We start from the raw sequence: 19,631 nt of genomic DNA on the forward strand, positions 1-19,631 counted from the left end.
GTCCATGCTCAGCTCAGATTAAAGGTATTCAGAAAAGAAAATTGAATTAGCGCCCACTGTGGGTCTTAACATTAGTGTAATGACTCATCTATCAGACGATGTAGCCCAAACTTTGTGCAAAATTCTATTTTCTAGTAAATCCGGGGTGAAAGTGTGGTATTTTTTTTTTGCATTGGATAATGCAGGCGCATGAATTATACGTCACGTTGCTCAGTGCTCACGATTCATCAGCCACTGATATTGTATCCGTCAATCAAATGTCTGAGACACACACACACACACACACACACACACACACACACACCAAGCTCGGTCTCACCCCAAACATTGAATATCCCGCCCGCTCGATAACGACCAATCAAATTCGTTTTCCTTACTCAGGTAAACTCGTGCAGCAACTCGTGGAAACGAAGAAGGAGGCGCGACACACAGGACAAACGGCCATTTCTGAACACCTTTAAAGATGAAACAATATGATATATATGATTATAGTGACCAAAATGATCACAGGTTAGGGTTAGCAGCATTATCACTGGATTGTTGTGCTGAAAATGGTCAAACAGTGAACAATTTGTCCTGGTTTAATCATGGAAAACATGATGAGCAGCACTTTGGTTTTGAGTTTAAACATTGAAATAGTAAAATTATTGACATGGGACCAGTGACGGTTCTGTGTTCTCCTGCTGCATGTCCACTCTGTTCACTATTGTTGTTATTTTTAGTAGTAGTAGTAGTAGCAGTAGTAGTAGTAGTAGCTGTAGTTCAGTGAAAAGTTGAAAATCAGAATCATGACAACACAGAGGCTGCAGCATAAACAACAGGCTTTAATATGTGTGTAAACATCAAACAAATCTATGATATGATGAATATTAATAGTTTGTTTAACATCACTCTGGTCCCACAGCCCGAGGTGAGACAGTCCATCTGGACCAGCAACCAGACAGCCAGTCTGAGCATGCACACATGGACACAACACACACTCACACTCTCTCTTTATCACACACACACCGGTCATGCCATGTGGTCTTGGAATCCAGTACAGTCGGGGGTAGAGTGTGTTGCTGCCCTCATGGAGACATGCCCCCCTCCTGCACTAATCTGTTAAGACCCCCGCGCTGCCTCTTGGTGTGTGTGTTGCCACATGCCCCACATAGCTGGCATGGTATGAACAGACTCTGGTTCTCAGTCTCTCTCTCCCTCCCTCTCCCTGCTGATGCTCCGTCTTTGTTTCCACATCTTTGTCTTTCTGCTCTGACTTTACATTTCTACAGCAGGAGCTGAGCTGTACCAGTAGACCTGTGGTCCTGTCAGTCCCACTCAACTATTCACCCATCACATTTGATATTTGCAAATATTACTCCTATACAAGTGAAAGTTATCCAGTTTCATTTCTACTTTATTTTGATAATACTTATGGGTTTACAAGTATTTTTTGTGTCAACATTATTATATTGTTCCACATTTACAGAACCTGCAAATTCAGTCCAACAACACAATGAAAGTGCCTAAAAAAATAGTAATGATCCTGTAGGTACTTGTTATTTAAAGCAGATATCAGCTTCACGGCCGTTTCGGCTAATGCTGCGTTCAAGGCAGGCTTTTGAAACCGTAAGTTACAGCTTCAAGTCACAACTACGACTTGGTAGCGTTCCAGGTAACCCGTAGCTCGTGTTTTTACCATCCTGTTGTCTGTGAAAGTTCCCTATAACGGCCACTCGTAACTTCCGACCCGTGAACTCGTACCAGATCGAACTGGTATGACTTCACAGGAAGGAAAAACACAAAGTACGAGTTTCTTTGAACGCACCATGAGTTAGCAGCCCCCGCCCTTGTCAGGCATCAATTGGTCCTCGTGCTACGTCACCACATTCACGCGCATCCCTTGGCTGCACACACAGCCCTTCATGCCGTTCTCTCTCCTCATTGGATAACACTTGTATCCCACAAGGAAAATTTTCTCCTCGGGTTACAGCAGAGCAGAGTGACGGAGAGACTCGTGTTTAGGCTGAAATACTTCATGTAAGTGATTGCTGACGGAAAATAGGACTATTTAGGACTTATATTAACAAAAACATTCCACTGATATCTGCTTTAATACGTATAACCTCAAAAGTCACAATAGATCATTGTCCTAGCAGGATCATCACTTTCCAGTGTTCCTTGTTAAAGGGATAGTTCACCCAAAATTGAAATTTCACTCATTATCTACTCACCCTCATGTGGACTAAGGGCTGGGAGAAGTTTCAGAGTCCTCCGTGGCTTCTCTGAGTTACAGGGGGTCTCGGCGTAGCAGTGCATGTCCATATAACGGTTGCAAATGGATACCAACTGTCTTCGTAACAAAAAGACACACCAAAAAACATCCAAATACCTCCATGCTGCTCGTATGTAATGTCCGTCTTGTATTGAAGCCCCAAAATGCGAAATTGTCCCGAAAAAAATTAAATAAGTCTATTTTTCGAGCTTGTTTGTAGCATGCACATGCACTGCTACGCCGAGACCCCCTGTAACTCAGAGAAGCCACGGATAACTCTGAAACTTCTCCTAGCCCTTAGTCCACATGAGGGTGAGTTGATAATGAGTGCAATTTCAATTTTGGGTGAACTATCCCTTTAACACTTGTGTTGGGTGTGTTTGCTGCGTATCAAACTGATGTAGATGTTTTCTGAATTTGGGTGCTGGTGTGTGTTTGTGTGTGTGTTTTCTTAAATTGAAGTTTATTGATTAAGCTCTCCCTAACCCCCCTAACAGTAATTACATGGTTATCACCCAGGGACAGTTAGGATATAAACAATATGGCTGACTGTCATGATCATGAAGCAGTTTCAGTGGATGCAGAGACTTTTCTGTCCATTGAGGGATGAAGGAGTTTTTCCGTTTAACTACAGGATTTAATGAGTGGCCTCATCGCCCTGGTGACTGCAGCCAGGATCTTTCCAGTGAAGCGCTGTGAGAGACTGAGTACAGTATGGATCAGGATCTGGAGCAGCCATAGTCCACCAGTCCCCCCCCCCCCCCCCCCCGCCCCGCTGTAATTACGCCTCTCTATTTTTACCCTGGTTTTGAGCTTCACATCTGCGCTGTAAAGATTTATTTTTCTCCTCATCAGTGGCGTTTTCTCTCCGCTGCAGCTGCATGAGCACGAGTATATTTTCTGCCGTGTGTGGTTACCGTGGTCATTTTGAAGCCGGAGCGCCATGCAGGCTTCAGCTGAGTGTGCGCTATATTTACCACCGGATATACTGCAGAGGAGAGATTTCATCCTGATTCTCCTTCCCAGACTGTAGCCGGCCCACACCCTGCTCTCTGGTTATCTGTCATTTTCTCATCTGCAGAGAGAGAGAGAGAAAGAAACAGAGAGGGAGAGGAGAGGGTGGAGGGTGCTGCTGGGAAGAAGAGAGGGAGGGGAGGGACATTGCTCGCAGCGAAGGTCATCTGTTAAACAATGACTTCTACTTGACGTAATCACACGCATGGAACAAAAGAGCATCCCAGCGTGTGCCACACTCAGTGTGTGTGTATTTGCATGCAGAGGAATTCTCCTCCACTGAATCCTCAGTATAATACATTGTTGTCGAAGGGTCAGAGGAGCTGCAGCCGCTCAGACCATAATGTAGGTCAGGGAATGTGGAAGTGTACGTCTGTCCTCAGGCCACACTCTGTGAGGACGTACTGTATGAGAGACCAGGCTGAGTCCTGGCTGTCATTCACCCCCCGCTGAAACTCAGCAGGTAGGAAGACGACACGTCTGTCCCACACAGCTTCGTAGTGTCGGACAGACTGGACCCATGGCAGACAAGTGTTCCTCCAAATAAAGGAGTACACATCTCTGCCCTACAAAGGCAAAGTATCTGTAAAAATGCCGAACTGAGAAAAACAGCTTTTTGTGTTTTTCATTGTCAGGTTTAAGCATCAAATTATGAATAACTACAGTACCAAGTCTATAATTGATTAGATAAAGGTGGATTGAATTAAATGTATTTTGTAGTTTGTCTTTCTGACCAATTTTGATCCTTTTATGGCAGATACTGCACTTTGGCTTGGTATTAGCTACAGATACGGCACTTTGCCTTGGTTCTCCTCCAATGGAATAAAAATAATGTACAAATGATAGAATGTACTCATTACTCTATCACACTACTCTTTGCAGATACTGCACTTTGCCTTGGTTTCACAGTGCTTTTTTGGATGGACAGCAATATAAAAAGCCCCATAACTCTAGACATTTTAGCAGTAGCAATATCAAATTCTACCAGATTGAAGAGAATATACCACACTTTTGATTGGTCAAAAAAAAGAAAAAAAATGCGAGATTTAGTCACAGCCTCATGTGAGTTCACATCAGTAGCACAGAGCCAGAAGAACACATCAGCACCGGCCTTTTAATCTGCTCAACAAGAACAAGAACTAGAGCTACATGAAACCAAGCAACCTCCAGGACGTCCCATCCACACACACACACACACACACACACACACACACACACACACACACACACACACACACACACACACACACACACACACACACACACACACACACACACACACACAGTACTGTATATAGTCATTATGAGTAGGATGTCTCTCCAGCGGTGGCCACTGATCCACTGCCCTGATCTCGTAAAGGGATTAAAAGGCTCAGCACACACACACACACACACACACACACACACACACACACACACACACACACACACACACACACACACACACACACACACACACACACACACACACACACACACACACACACACACACACACACAGAGGGAGGGAGAGAGAGAGAGAGAGAGAGAGAGGGAGAGATCCATTAAGCATTAGAGTGTAAGTGTGTGTGTCTATTCTCCAGGGTGCACACAGACAGGCGATCAATAACATAGGATATCAATCAGACACCAGATGATTGTGTGTGTGTGTGTCTGTGTGCGTGTGTCTATGTGTGTGTCTGTGGGGTGGGGGTTGGGCATCTAGCACTTAGCCAACTGTTGTCAATACTGTTGAAAGCTTTCTGACAATGAGGAAAAGGCTGTTTACATAAGTGTGTGCGTGCGTGTGTGCGTGCGTGCGTGCGTGCGTGTGTGTGTGTGTGTAGAAGCCAGTGAATACTATCTGTAGTAGGATCAGTCCAACCAATAAATACAAAAAATGAGTGGTAAATCAGAGTGACAGCTGGTTGTGGTGAAGCAGAGCAGAGCAGACCAGATCCAGCTCTGGGTCCTAGTCCTCTCTAGTCCTGACTGCTGCACTCACTGCCTTCCTGCTGGACTTGTCCTGTGTGTGCAGATGGTTCTGAATGTGCAGCTCATGTGGTCTTCAATCAGCCTAAAAGGGCACATGTCAGTTCTCTGCTCATCAACCTCCACTGTCTGTCACCCTCCTCCTGAATCAGACTCAGTGACTAATGCAGCAGCCTTCAGAGTGACTCTGGGGTTCAGTCCAGACTGTTCTGGTCTGTGGTTCCCTTCCCTGACGGAGGAACAAGCTACCAAAGTCAGTCAGAACAGGACGTCCTCTTCTATCTTCAGGAATCTCCTGAAAACTCAGCTCAACAACCCCAAACATTTTTAACTACCTCTTACTCTGCACTATTGACTTCATATTTACATTATAGTTCCTACTGCAGCAAAGCTCCTCATTTGGTTAATAACATCTCCAAAGAGCTCACGTCTCTCACGCTTCATAAGAAGCTTTTTTCCTCTGTGTCTGTGACATCCAGCACCACAGGACATATTGTTCTGGGATTGTCCGTTTTTCTGTCCGTCTGTCCATATGTGTCTATAGTCTTGTATCATTTAGCTTCAGCACACCATTATACACAACACAAGCCAATGTTTTTCAACCTTGGGGTCGGGACCCCACATGGGGTCGCCTGAAATTCAAATGGGGTCGCCTGAAATCTCTAGTAATTGATTAATGATCTTTTTAAAAACACAACACACGATCTTAAACAACTGCATTCTATACTTTCACTTTCTCAAATACAAATTGGGTTCAAAATGCCAATGGCAAAGGCAATTTTCCACCATGGTGGACAATAAAGATTTATTGTATTCTATTGTAAATATCTGAGCTGGCGTTCTTGATTGACAGTGGGGTATCCAGAAATTTTTTGATGTCATAATGGGGTCACGAGCCAAAAAAGGTTGGGAACCACTGACATAAGCACTGTGACACATACAGTATTACATTCAGTGCGCCTCAAAGAAGTGTAGTTTTGTTTGAGTTGTTTTTTTCTGGGGATTGTTACTGTACACATGAGTGTCTTCTGTAGTTGGTCCTGATAACGAGGGAAAGTAATAAACCAGATAATACAACAGTCCTTTATATGAGGCTCATATAAGGACTGATATAAAAGGAGGTGGAAAATGAATCGAGAAGGACCTTAAATATTAAGAATTTATCAGTGTGGAATTGATTTGAATTTGTATTTTAGTACAAATACATGAATAGCAAAGTTTGTTCTCCTTCAATCCTAAGACAGAAGAGAGGACAAATCAAGTCCCTCTCTCTGCAGCCAGGTCAGGGTGAGTTTATGTCTTCCTGCTCATCAGTAATGCAGCGGAGGGACGTCGAGACATTTCTCTACTGGTGGAGGGACACGACGGGATCCAGCTGTGACGTTTGTCCTTCGGTTGTGTATGTGTTGTGTACCACAGCTGCTGTGGTTTCCCAGGCTGGCTGGTTGACTCTGCGCTCAAACCATATAATACCGAGTTTAAACAGGCACACAATAGGACAGGACCGTTCCCACGACAACTATGACAGGACCTCTGCTCTGTTTTTATTGCCTGTGTGTGTCTGTGTGTTTTAATGAGACTAAACGACCTTTAGTCTCTGCTCATTCAGTGTGAAGGAGCAATAAAATCTCTTTCAAAGGAGCGGGAGCCTATAAGTTGTTTTTTTTCTTTCTACTCCAGTCTGATGAAAGAAAGGCAGTGCATTGTGGTTGTGACCCTTACAGGTTGCCATAGTCACATAACCACAGGCTTTTTGACTTTTTGCAGAAGGGATTGTATGGAATAAATATGATCAGACATATCATCCTGTTATCTTCAGTCTGGGTTTGTGGTGTCGCTGCAGGTCTTTGTGTTGCTCTTGTCTTGACTAACAGCTGCATTGTGTTTCTGTGTCCAGGTGGTCGTTCCCACTCGGGTTGGACAGGTGTACGTGTACGACACTGTGAAGTCAGACCAGGACGAGTACGACGTCCCGCCCAGACATCAGCCTCCCACTCAGCAGGACATCTATGACGTGCCCCCAACCCGCCAGCAGTACAATACACAGGTGGGACTGTGTGTGCGTTTGTGTGTGTGTGTGTGTGTTTGAATCTTTGTAGATACGACATCTGATCCCACTGACACACTTTAAAGCCCCAGTGTGTAACTTATTTGGCTTTTTATTATCAAAAATCAAATATGTCTTTCATAAATACGTATTTCACTGAAGTGGAATCACAGCCGCATACAAATGAAAGCTTTCTGGTTGATGAATGAATTGTTACAAGTCGTTACAAATACATAAGTGGGCGACGCACCGAACCGAGGCGGCCATGTTGCATCGCCATTTTTTACGTTGAGTGGCAGCGTGACCATAGGTAACCATAGAAACTCAGCGGAGCTGTGGGCTCGGCCTGTTAAAACTGTCACCACTGTGTAGTGTGAGGAAGGACGGAGGCACTGGTGTTGCATTCAGGTGCAGTCAGGCAGACGGCCGTCGGCAAACCAACCGGATGTCATTTTACTCCACCAGAGAAAGACGGTAAAACGTGGGTCAGGTAAACAATACGACATCACCATGACAACATATTGTCAGGCCTGTATTGTTTTGCCTCGTGCTGGTGGACCACTTGTTTACATAGACGCTTGTTTATCCTGTTACATGCAGCGTCTGTTGTCTGTCTGACGTCTGCCCGATTTCACGTGAATGCAACATCAAGAATCAGATGTGCAACCGCACCGCTAGATGGGGGGAATTCCTACACGTTATACCTTTAAATTCAGTTTCTTTGTTTGCTTCAACACAGTGGGTAGAGTCTGTGAACATCACTGGACTGTAGCAGCTTCCCTGGCAGGACACACACAATTGTTCTCTTGTTGAGAAAAAAAAAATACTAAAAACAAACTTTTTTCTGTAGAAAATATACGTTTTATGAGGACTGTATTCTCTGCAACACAAAAGCCATCAAGCAAGTGGTGCGTGTGTGTGTGTATGTGTGTGTGTTACCTCCTGCTCATCTCTCCTCTCTCCATCTGTCTCTCATTGTTCCAGTGTAACAGGCATGGAGGCGTAAATGCCCAACTGGAAGAGAGAGAGAGAGAGAGAGAGAGTGTGTGTCCATGTATGTGTGTGTGCGTCCGTGTGTGTGTGTTGACAGAGGCACAGGAGGGACTGAAGAGGCGAGTGTTGACAGATGGATACTTCCTCATAGAGGTGGTCATGTGACCAAAACCACCGTGATTCACATTCCATCACAGTCTTTGTCTTCTCCTGTTTGCCTCCTTTTTCCTCTCGTCTCTTTTAACTTTATGTCCTTTATTCCCTCTTCCCCCACTTCTCCCTCCTCTCCCCCCGGATCACCTGCCCTCTGTCTCCACCTTCTTCCCTCTACCCTCCTCCATTGTTTTTCTTCCTCCTGTCTCTTTCTATCCTCTCCTGTTCAACCATTCATCCATTTAACCTCTTGTCTTATGTCTATGCGTGCGTGTAATACGTATGTGTGTGTGGGTGATATTTTTTTGTTTATCAGATCTGCTTGTAACTGTGATATGAGGCATTTAAACGATTCTCCGGTGGATCTTTGTATTCCCCTACCTCCGTCTCCCACCTCTTCTCTGTGAAGCTGCATCCTGCTGCCAGGCACATTATTTCATTTGCCAGACACACACCAGTCAGATACAGGCGTGTCCTGCTGATGCTCTTATCGATCAACACACTGCACAACTGGAGAGCCAGCAGATTCTCAACTGGAATCATGATTTTTTTTTCATTTCCTCACTTTTCACCCCTCTGGAGCTTGATTAATCTTTCCAGCAGTGGAGTTAATTAATAAACGTCCAGTCCACAGCCACATCATTCTGACACTTAAACCAGAGAATACAGCTGTTTTACACATGTTTCAAATCATCACCACATCTGCCACCGTCACCTACAATGACTCATGTAACTGTGTGGTGTAATGTTGAACAGGATGTACAGTATGGCAAGCGGATTTAACATTTAAAAGCTAAGTTTGACTATCCGGAATTAACATTGTAGATATCAACAACGTCTTTCTGACTAGTCGTAATTACATTTTGAATAGTTGGATTTTTTATTCAAGATATCTGTAATTCAGTTTTGCCGAATCAAAAAGAACATTTCAGATATCCGCAACTACATTCTTCCTAGGACAAATGACGTCACTGTAACCATTCATGTGTATGGGGTTTGTCATTACAGATATCTACAATTCAGTTGCGGATATCCACTATGTGAATTACGGATATCTGTAACTGAATTACGACTAGTACGAATTCCAGTTTGAGATACCTACAACGTCATTTTGACTAGTCATAATTCCAGTTACAGATATCTACAACGTCATTTCGCCTAGTCAAAACTTAATTTAAGATATCTGAAAAGGGACATGTAGATATCTTTAATTGAGGTGAATGAAAGATATCTTGAACTGGAATTATGACTAGTCAGAATCAAATTGTAGATATCTCAAACTGGAATTAGTACTAGTCGTAATTCAGTTACAGATATCTGTAATTCACATTGCGGATATCTGCAACTGAATTGTAGATATCTGTAATGACAAACCCCATACACATGAATGGCAAAAGTGACGTCATTTGTCCTAGGAAGAACGTAGTTGTGGATATCTGAAATCACAATTGTGGATAGGAAGAATGTAGTTGCAGATATCTGAAATGTTCTTTTTGACTTGGCAAAACTGAATTACAGATATCTACAACACATATCCAGTCTGGCTTTTAAATGTTAAAATGGCTTGCCATAGTATGGTACAGAGGAGCTTCACACCCATCATGACCTCTGACTCAACACAAACACACCGTATTTAGTCGGATGCATCATTTTACTGATGAAAGTGTGTGTCCCATGTTGTGTCTATAACAACATGTTATTAACGTGTGTTTTTTCAATTTCTTTAAGGTGTATGACACTCCTCCCATGGTGGTGAAGGGGCCCTCTAGTGGTCAGGATATATATGACACCCCAGCCAGCACAGACAAGAACCCACAGCAGACGGTGAGGAGTTTGGATTTGATTTGTTGGACTTGTTGTGTATTTTGTGTGTCACCGATGTGCAGCATGACCTTTTTGTCTTGTGTGTGTGGGAACACAGCAGACTGTCTTTATGATTTCAGGAAGCTCCTGTTTCCTCAAGAGAATATTTTGGCAAACTTCACATCCTGGATTTGAAATTTAAATTTGAGTTGATGTGAACTTATTGGGAGTACTGTAACATACTATATGTACGAGTAAAAAAAACAATTTGTAAGATAATGGTTGTTGTATGATAATGATATATAAAATGTAATATTTTAATTTTCTTTTCGTCCTGGGTGAGAGGTCCCTCTGCTGTTGCTCACCCTGAGGTTTCTCCCGTTTTTTCCCTGTTAAGAGTTTTCTTGGGAGTTTTTCCTCAGTCGATGTGAGGGTCTAAGGGCAGAGGAGGTTGTTATAGATAGAGATAGAGAAAACTTTATTTATCCCCAAAGGGAAATTGAGTTTCTCTTTATGGAGTAGGCTTCACCGTAGAATCATTCATACAACATAAAAATGTTTTTACATACATGGAGATGTCATAAATATAGAAATAAATAAAACAAAACACTATTCCCCTCATATTACTCGTACTGCGAATTCCCAGTTCAATTCTCTGCATTCAACAGCCGAATAGCAGAAGGAACAAATGATTTGGAGTACCGATTGGTCTTCCTAAGAGGCTGCATGTATCACCGTCCTGATGGCACTAGTGCAAATTCTTAAACAAGAACATGTTAGTGATTAATAATGCATTTTGGCTTCTTGAGGAGCAGACATTTACAATTTTATTTAGACAGTTCCTGTGGAACCAGCAGATAAAAGACAGTTATGATGCTGTGTAAAGCCCTTTGAGACAAGCTGTTTGTAAAAATGGCCTTTACAAATAAACTTTCCTTGCCTTTTCTTAAAGCAGATTTGATAAAATTGGTATAGAAAAAGGTATGGTTAAGAATCAGTGTTGAAGTTGAGGTACTGATATTGAACATTATTGATACCCAGCCCTAGCTGTGACTCATCAGGTTTGTGTTGGTTAACAATGCACGTTGCTGTTAGATCTGCAGGACATGAGGCTGTGACTGCTTGTAAATAATAAACATGAAAGGCTTTATGTAATTCTTTATCTCTTTCTCTTCAGGTCTATGACTTCCCGCCATCCGTCAGTAAAGACGTCCCTGATGGTCAGCCAATCAGAGAGGAGACCTATGATGTACCACCCCACTTTGCCAAACTCAAGCCCCCACTCCCCGTCCCTCCACGCCAGTACCTGCACAACAACCTCAACGACGATGACGACGAGCCCCCCATCCCAGAGGACGTGTACGACGTCCCGCCCCCCATCCCGTCTGACAAGCATTACCATGGAGACAGGAGCGGGGTGGGCCAGGCCCCGCAGGAGATCTACGACATCCCAGCCAGCCTGCGGACAGGAGGCCACGCTGCCCAGGATATCTACGACTTCCCCCGAGAACGAGAGGACAGAGGCGGCGACAGGGGAGATCATTATGTCTACGATGTCCCCCCACAGGTAGGAGAGTTAAAGGGGCAGTGCCACGTTTTGAGATTTGCCTTTAAAGGGATAGTTGACCCAAAATTCTAATTTCACTCATTATCTACTCACCCTCATGTCAACTAAGAGCTGTGAGAATTTTCAGAGTCCTCCGTTCCTTCTCTGAGTTACGGGGGGGTCCGCACAACAGTATTTGTCCATATAATGGTTGTCAATGGATACCAACTTAACTTTCTTCGTCCAAAAAGACACACCAAAAAACATCCAAATACCTCCATACTGCTCGTCTGTAATGTCCCTCTTGTATTGAAGCCCCGACATGAGAAATTGTTCCGAAAAAAATTAAATAAGTCTATATTTTAAGCTTGTTTGTAGCGGAAGCTCCCAGTGTCTCAGTTCACTCCGGCGGAACAATTTCTCATGTCGGGGCTTCAATACAAGACGGACATTACAGACGAGCAGTATGGAGGTATTTGGATGTTTTTTGGTGTGTCTTTTTGGACGAAGAAAGTTGGTATCCATTGACAACCATTATATGGACAAATACTACTGCGCGGACCCCCCCGTAACTCAGAGAAGGAACGGAGGACTCTGAAAATTCTCACAGCTCTTAGTCGACATGAGGGTGAGTAGATAATGAGTGAAATTTGGATTTTGGGTGAACTATCCCTTTAACAATGTCAACATTGTGATGCTACAGCTGCCACCATCTTTGTTGTGTACTGTTACCAGTATTGTTCTTGTCTATCATGATTGCAGCAGTTCACTTCACCATCTAGGTACTACAGTATGTAGGGATTTACCAGAGATGCACCGACTGCGGTCAGAAAAATCTTATCAGTCTCAGATATCCAGTTCTGTAAAATGTACAAATTAACACGAAAGTTGAAGAGGAACAACCAGGAAAACATTCAGAACAACATCTTATTCTGTCTTTTCTTCTCACTGAAGTTACAGTAGCATGCTAACCTAGCTCTAGCTCCATGGTGCCTCTGTGTCTCAGCCATCAGTAATTATGGTTACACATTGTAACCAGAAAGCAGTTATGTCATCATCTCTGTTGGTGTCTCAGTAACACTAACCTGTCTGCAGACGTACTTCTTTTCATACTAAGTCCTTGTGATTTGTTCTATCAATGAATTGAAATCTGTTTTTCGGTGCTGTTAGCTACTGTTATATTCATTAATCAGCTGTAGTTTCTGTTTGAATCATTTGTCTTCAGCACAAACTTCACATGCTGCTCTCTGTTGATGAAATAAACACTTTTGGTGATGTGCAATGGGAGGAGACAGATAGTTTCTACTTTACTCAGTGGTATATGTGTTTTCCAGGTTGTGCGTGATGCCCAGACCACTGAGGAGCTGACCATGTCCTTCAAGCGGCTGTCCGCCTCCAGTACAGGAAGTACCCGCAGCAACCACTCTGCTTCATCCTTGGACATGGTCCCTGTCCGCGACACCTCCTCCATCCCTGCATCAGGCTCCATGTCAGGGAAGCCCCTGATCCTGGACCTGGAGCAGGCCATGGAGCGTCTGTCTCGCCTGCAGCAAGCCGTCGAATCCAGTGTTTCCCTCATGATGTCGTTCATCACAGGGAACTGGAGAAGCCCCGCTCACCTGGAAGGGAACCTCCCGGCCATCCACCAGGCTGCCGACCGGGTGCGCGCCACTGTCCGAGACTTCCTAGAATTTGCCCGGGGGGCCGTGGCCAACGCCACCCAGGCAACGGACCGCTCGCTTCAGACCAAACTGGGCCGCCAGGTGGGGAAAATGGAGGAGGTCTTCCAGAGTTTGGTCCGACACAGTCAGAGCTTGGACGCTGTTTCCTGGTCACACGCGGCCCTCACAACACCGCCACCGGGAGGAGACGATTTAGATCGACTGATCCTGACGGCACGAGGGATCCCCGACGACGCCAAGCAGCTCGCCTCCTTTCTCCACGGGAACGCCTCGCTTCTCTTCAAAAGGACCAACCGGCTGCAGCAGCAGCTGCCACTTCCTCCAATCCCTGGGGAGATGGGCGGTCACATGACAGGATCAGGAAGCGGGAGCTATCAGGGAGGGGAGAGGGTGAACATTCAGTCACGGCCACTCCCCTCTCCGCCAAAGTTTACAGCGGCAGAGGAAGAGGAAGGTGTGGACAGGCCATATGAGACCACAGAGGAAGGCTGGATGGAGGACTACGACTACGTACATCTACAGGTACACACACACACACACACACACACACACACACACACACACACACACACACACACACACACACACACACACACACACACACACACACACACACACACACACACACACACACACACACACACACTGCACATTAAGAGATTACCTGACATGTTAAATAGAAACTGCTGCTGACTCTAGAATAAACACAGAGAACACTTCACTTTACAGATAACTCACATATACAAACAATGACTGAATGAAGAGAGAAATGAGTTGTGAGGTTATGGTACTTGTTACTTTTTGTTATTTCTATATCCATGTTCACACTACTTAACATTTTGTTTTGTGTTACTTTCAGGAACATGAATCATCCTATGCTGTAGTTTAGTTTTTGTTGACGATGAATAGAATATTAAACAGTGATATGACCACATATTATTGATTACACAGCCAGTCAACATATTATGTTGATGGTGTATTTTGTTTACATCCATCTGTCCATTGTCTACACCACAGGCTATCTCAGTTTTGCTCATGTTATTTAGGCAGTTTGTTAATTTTCCTAAGATCACTGAAGCTCTGTCTGTATATGGTTGGGTATCAAACCTCACACATACACAAATGGTTCTTTGTCATAGAAAAAGTTATTTGATCCATTCCATCATTCATTTTAGTAAATATTAACCCCAGCAGACATTATGCATGTGCATCTTGTCCTCTACATCCCACCCATATGTAGTAGTAGTGGGAAGTCAGGAGCTCCTGTGCATTTCCTGCATATCACCATTAGAGGGAGACAGTGCTTATGTGTTCTGCTCCATGTTGAGACAGTTGTGTTGTAAATGAACGGTGTGTGTGTGTGTGTGTCCAAGAGGTGACCTGTGTGTATCTTTTTGTCGATCTATTAGGGAAAGGAGGAGTTTGAGAAGAACCAAAGACAGCTGCTGGAGAAAGGCAACATCATTCGACACAAGACACAACTGGAACAGCAACAGGTGTGTGTGTGTGTGTGTGTGTGTGTGTGTGTGTGTGTGTGTGTGTGCGCATGCATGTGCGTCATGATTGGACACACATACATTATTATTTTGATGATTTAGCGTTCCCATCACAGTTAGCACTGTTGACTTGAACTTGTGGTGTTTCTGTGTGAAGCTTTTCTCCAAAGTGTATCAGAGTTTGTAAGTTCTCCTGTTCTCTATTCACGAAAATCGATTATTTGGTTCAAAAGTCTGTTTTTTATTAATCAGTAATCACCCCCATCAACAAAGTGAAGTGTTCCTTTCAGCTCTGAATGAGCCGTTCATATCATTCATATCTCCATGGAGCGGGTAAGCTCGGTGCTGCTGCCATGTGGTGTCTCCATGTTTTTACGTTCAGTGGCAGCGTGACGGTAGGAAACCACGGAAACTGTCGGCTCAGGTGGAGGTGGCGTCTGTGAAAAGTCACCGCGGTAACGCAGTGAGGAGGAATGGAGCGTTACACTGATGCTGCATTCACCTGCAGTCGGACAGACGGCCGTCGCTAACAAACCAGATGTCATTTTAGTCACAGAAGTCCAGAGAAAGCCGGTAAAACGTGGGTCAGGTAAACAATACCACATCGCCATGACAACATATTGTCACGTGTATTGTTTTGCCTCGTGCTGACGGACCACTTGTTTACACAGAGGCTTGTTTATGTCGTCACGTGCAGCGGTTGTCGTCCGTCTGCCGTCTGCCCAATTTCATGTGAATGCAGCATGAAAAATACGATTGAGTTGCTTGTGATATACAACTGCAATGCTAGATGAGAGGAATTCCTACACAATGTACCTTTAAAGTTTGATCAGTAGCTGCAGTATCATCACTACAGCATTACTTAGCACTAACAGTGTTTTACCTCGTCTTCCTCTTCCAGATTAAACAGTTTGAGCGGCTAGAGCAGGAAGTCAGCCGGCCAATCAACAACGACATGACGGGCTGGGCCCCCCCTCCCCACCACCCTCTGACCGGCCAGGTGGCCCAGAACGGCTCCGCCGCCCCCTGCTCCAAGCTGTGCCACGCCGACCGGCAGCTCCTGCTCTTCTACCAGGAGCAGTGCGAGCAGAACGTCACCACGGTGACCAACGCCATCGATGCCTTCTTCACAGCCATCAACTCCAACCAGCCGCCCAAGATCTTCGTGGCGCACAGCAAGTTCGTCATCCTCAGCGCTCACAAGCTGGTGTTCATCGGCGACACGCTGTCCCGCCAGGCCAAGTCCCCGGACGTGAGGGCGCGCGTGGCGCAGAGCAGCAACAGCCTCTGTGAAAAACTCAAAGACATCGTGATCAGTACGAAGACGGCGGCGCTTCAGTATCCCTCCCCCGGGGCGGCCAGAGAGATGACGGAGAAGGTGAGGGAGCTGGCAGGGTACACGCAGCAGTTCAGGATGGTGCTGGGACAGCTGCTGGTGATGTAGGAGCAGAGGCTGGAGGAGGAGAAATCAGTGACACAAACTGAGATGTCCAAGGAACATGGGGCAGTAAATCCTCCCTGTACCACAGGGTGGACACCCCTGCAACACGAGGGGGGGGAGGACCCGGAGCCCCTTGGAGCACAAAGTGCTGCAGGAAACCCTGTATACCCTTCCAGTGTGAGGTTGGGGACTCTGTGTGCCTGGACAGGGCGAAGCTTTCTATTCCTTACACTTCTGACATGTAGCATGGGAAACCCTGTACGGTGCCGGATTCGGGGGGGGTCTGAGACCTCGTCTGAGACCCTGTCTGGGACCGGGGCTGCTGGCCTCACACCCCACCCTCTGCTCCCTCTCTACCTCGCCTCTCACTGGGACCATTCCTCTCTCTTCCCTCCTTCCACTGCGCTTTTTAATCCCAATAGAGTCAAAGGAACATTTTATCCTCAGTGGGCTGGGCCAATGGTTGTAAAATAATCACTGTAAATATTTAAGTTACCAGTTTAGTCAGAAAACAAGAAAGAAAAAAAGACTGAAGAACTTCCAGTATATAAATATAAATATATGGCTTTTTTTTAAAGAAAAGATGAAAACATAAGAGTAGTTTTTAGACCATATCAATTATTGTTATTATTATTGCTATACCTTATAATTATGGCTCTGATTCTTGATCCTTGTATCATTATTGTTATGGATGTGTAAATTCCAGATGATATGTATGACTGTGTTGTAGTACGTCAATGCTCTTCAGCCCTGACAAAGGCACACTTTCCAAGAAAACACTGGAGCACACACACATGTTGGGACTTCACCTGACGACAGACTGACGGCTCCACGCGTTGTCCGAGCAGAACGTCATCAGGACGAGGTCCACGCCGAGTTCCACCGCCGCCAGTGAAGGCAACACCGCTGCCTACAGATACCCGCATTGTGAAAGACGATCTCGGTGCCATCTCAGCTGGTTTTTTGGAAACTATACATACGTTGTTTTGTAAGAGGCATGTATCAGAGAACAGGAGTGTAAAACGTTCAAGGCAACAACTGAAATTAAACCTGTGTTTCCTCTTTTCTCTGACACTTTGATATGGTGTGTTTTTATGTTTTGGTGTTTCTCCAAGGGTCTGTATTTCACCCATATTGAAATCTGGTTGGTCACTTCCAGTGGATAAATGTGAAAGATAAAACAGTAACAGTTTACTGTTTATTATGTTGGTTTCAAGAAACACGAGCAGATCATCAGACTCATCAGGTTAGAAACAAACCCGTTAGTCGTTTTTTATTAGGAAGAGAAAATGTGAGGAATAAAGAGCATCCATCACCGGTTAAAGGTCCATACAGGTACAAGGTAGAGGTCCATGCAAAGTTTTGTACAGTTAAAGGTCATTCATCTGTTTTAAAATAAAAAATCACACACCAGACAGATTTTGGCCACAGAAATGTCTCATAAATTTACTAGAGGCGCTGTAAAGTTGTGGGCTGGTTCTCCTAGAGGCTACAGGCTCAGGATTTTGGACCTGATCCCTTCCAGGAATTGATTTTATCATTGTTTGTTTTTTTTGTTTGCATATCTCTTGTGATTTCACAGCTTTATGGAAAAGCATCTTAAAGGGAACAGACCTGCAAAACCTATACAACATGACATCATGTAAATGAATAAATGGATGAAATATAAATGAACTGAACTAACTCACAGGACAGTAACATGAAGAGTCATGAGGTAAGTGTGTACAGATTTGTATACCGAAAAAATGATCAGTGTTGTACTGTGTGATTTCTACCAATGGCCACTAGAGGGCGACAATAACAAAACAAAAAGTGAGAATCTGAGATTTCAGATGTGGAGGAGCCTGAGTGTTTTCCTGGCCCATGTGCAGACTGAAGGCCATCCAAACTGTGAGTGAAGTCTGTCACTCTGAGAGTGTGTGTAATGTGTGTGTAGAGCCACAGGAAACAAATCAGTGCAGTTCACTCGATTTCAGACAGAAACACACAAACAGAAAGTAAAACAAATCAAAGACACAGTTAAATATATGTTACTCTGTCACATGTTTTTAACAACACAAATGAATCCATACAGTCAAACCAGCTGTGCATTAAGCTGCCTGTATACATGATTGTAATACTGAACATGTTCCTTACTGACCAACATCTCAGCTGCTCACCTCGATGAGGATGAAGTGAGTCTGGTTTTTGAAACCTAAATGTGATGTTTATGGCACAAAGCCAGGACAGAACAGGACAGTCAATGTTGAGGACAGGTTGAACAGGTCATAACAGTAGTCACATTACTGTGGAAGAATGATCCGTCACTGTAGTTGATCTTCCTGTCTGTACTGTAATATATGAAGGACAAAACGTACAGAGATGCAAACTGACTAATGTAAGCCTAAGGTGGACAAACCCAGTGTCTCTCATTGTTGGTGCAGTGCCACAACAAGAAACTGTGCACTGTGACACAAAGAGAGACAGTCTAACCACTTTATTTGTTTAAGACTTAACGCCTCATTTCAAGTCTCAGATACAAAATATTTTTAATATTTAGATAAAAACCTGACTGACTTAAAAAGGGAACTGCAGAAAAATACAGTAAAAATGAGTAACCAGAGTTACAACAAAGCAGTTTGAAAAAAAAAACAAAAACAAAACTATATTCTGTTTCAGCATCACATGAAGCCCTTCTCAGCAGCAGATCATTGTACAGTACTTTACACAGGGGACAGAAGAGGACGAGAGAAAACAGAAGAGCTTCAGGTTGAGATTAAAGTTTAACTTCATATTGATATGTTTGTGTATAAGTGTGTGTGTGTTCTTGATCTCAAAACTCTATTGATCAATCTCTTCCAAACACAGCACTGTGGAAATTAAACCACAATTAACCTTTATAATAGGAATACAAAGAGGAATGTGTCTAAAAACAAAATGATTCCAACTTTTTAGGAACATAACATACATTTTAAGTAAATTGATTTGAAAATATTAAAGCATGCAGGACTCTAACAAAGCAAGTTGTTATATTGTATCACAGTCTGTATCAGTTGCCTTAATGTAGTTCACACAATGAGAACATCCACTATCACAGTTTCACCAGTGAATTAAACTTCTTTTCTTTTTTCTTTTTTTTCTTATTTTACCAGAGCTTCAAGACTCATACACCAACTTTTATATTTTGACGGACTTCAGAAAAAGGTCAAGTCTATAGAAGACAAAGAACTTAAGATTTTGATCAAATTTTAT

General features: G+C 43.9%; 1 protein-coding gene across 2 annotated transcripts in view; it reads left to right on the plus strand.

The window, feature by feature from the left end:
- The window catches only part of bcar1 (BCAR1 scaffold protein, Cas family member), a 92,865-nt gene extending 75,400 nt beyond the window's left edge, over positions 1-17,465 (plus strand). For both annotated transcript variants that reach the window (XM_083973790.1, XM_083973789.1), the window contains exons 3-8: positions 7,137-7,286; positions 10,161-10,256; positions 11,413-11,802; positions 13,116-13,985; positions 14,873-14,959; positions 15,861-17,465. In XM_083973790.1, coding sequence (XP_083829916.1) covers positions 7,137-7,286; positions 10,161-10,256; positions 11,413-11,802; positions 13,116-13,985; positions 14,873-14,959; positions 15,861-16,403 — 2,136 coding nt within the window. In that variant the 3' untranslated portion in view covers positions 16,404-17,465. The remainder of the gene's footprint in view (positions 1-7,136; positions 7,287-10,160; positions 10,257-11,412; positions 11,803-13,115; positions 13,986-14,872; positions 14,960-15,860) is intronic.
- Positions 17,466-19,631: the final 2,166 nt, after the last annotated feature.

The sequence above is a fragment of the Trachurus trachurus genome (assembly GCF_905171665.1).
Source record: "Trachurus trachurus genome assembly, chromosome: 6".
NCBI classification, from domain to species: Eukaryota; Metazoa; Chordata; class Actinopteri; order Carangiformes; family Carangidae; genus Trachurus; species Trachurus trachurus.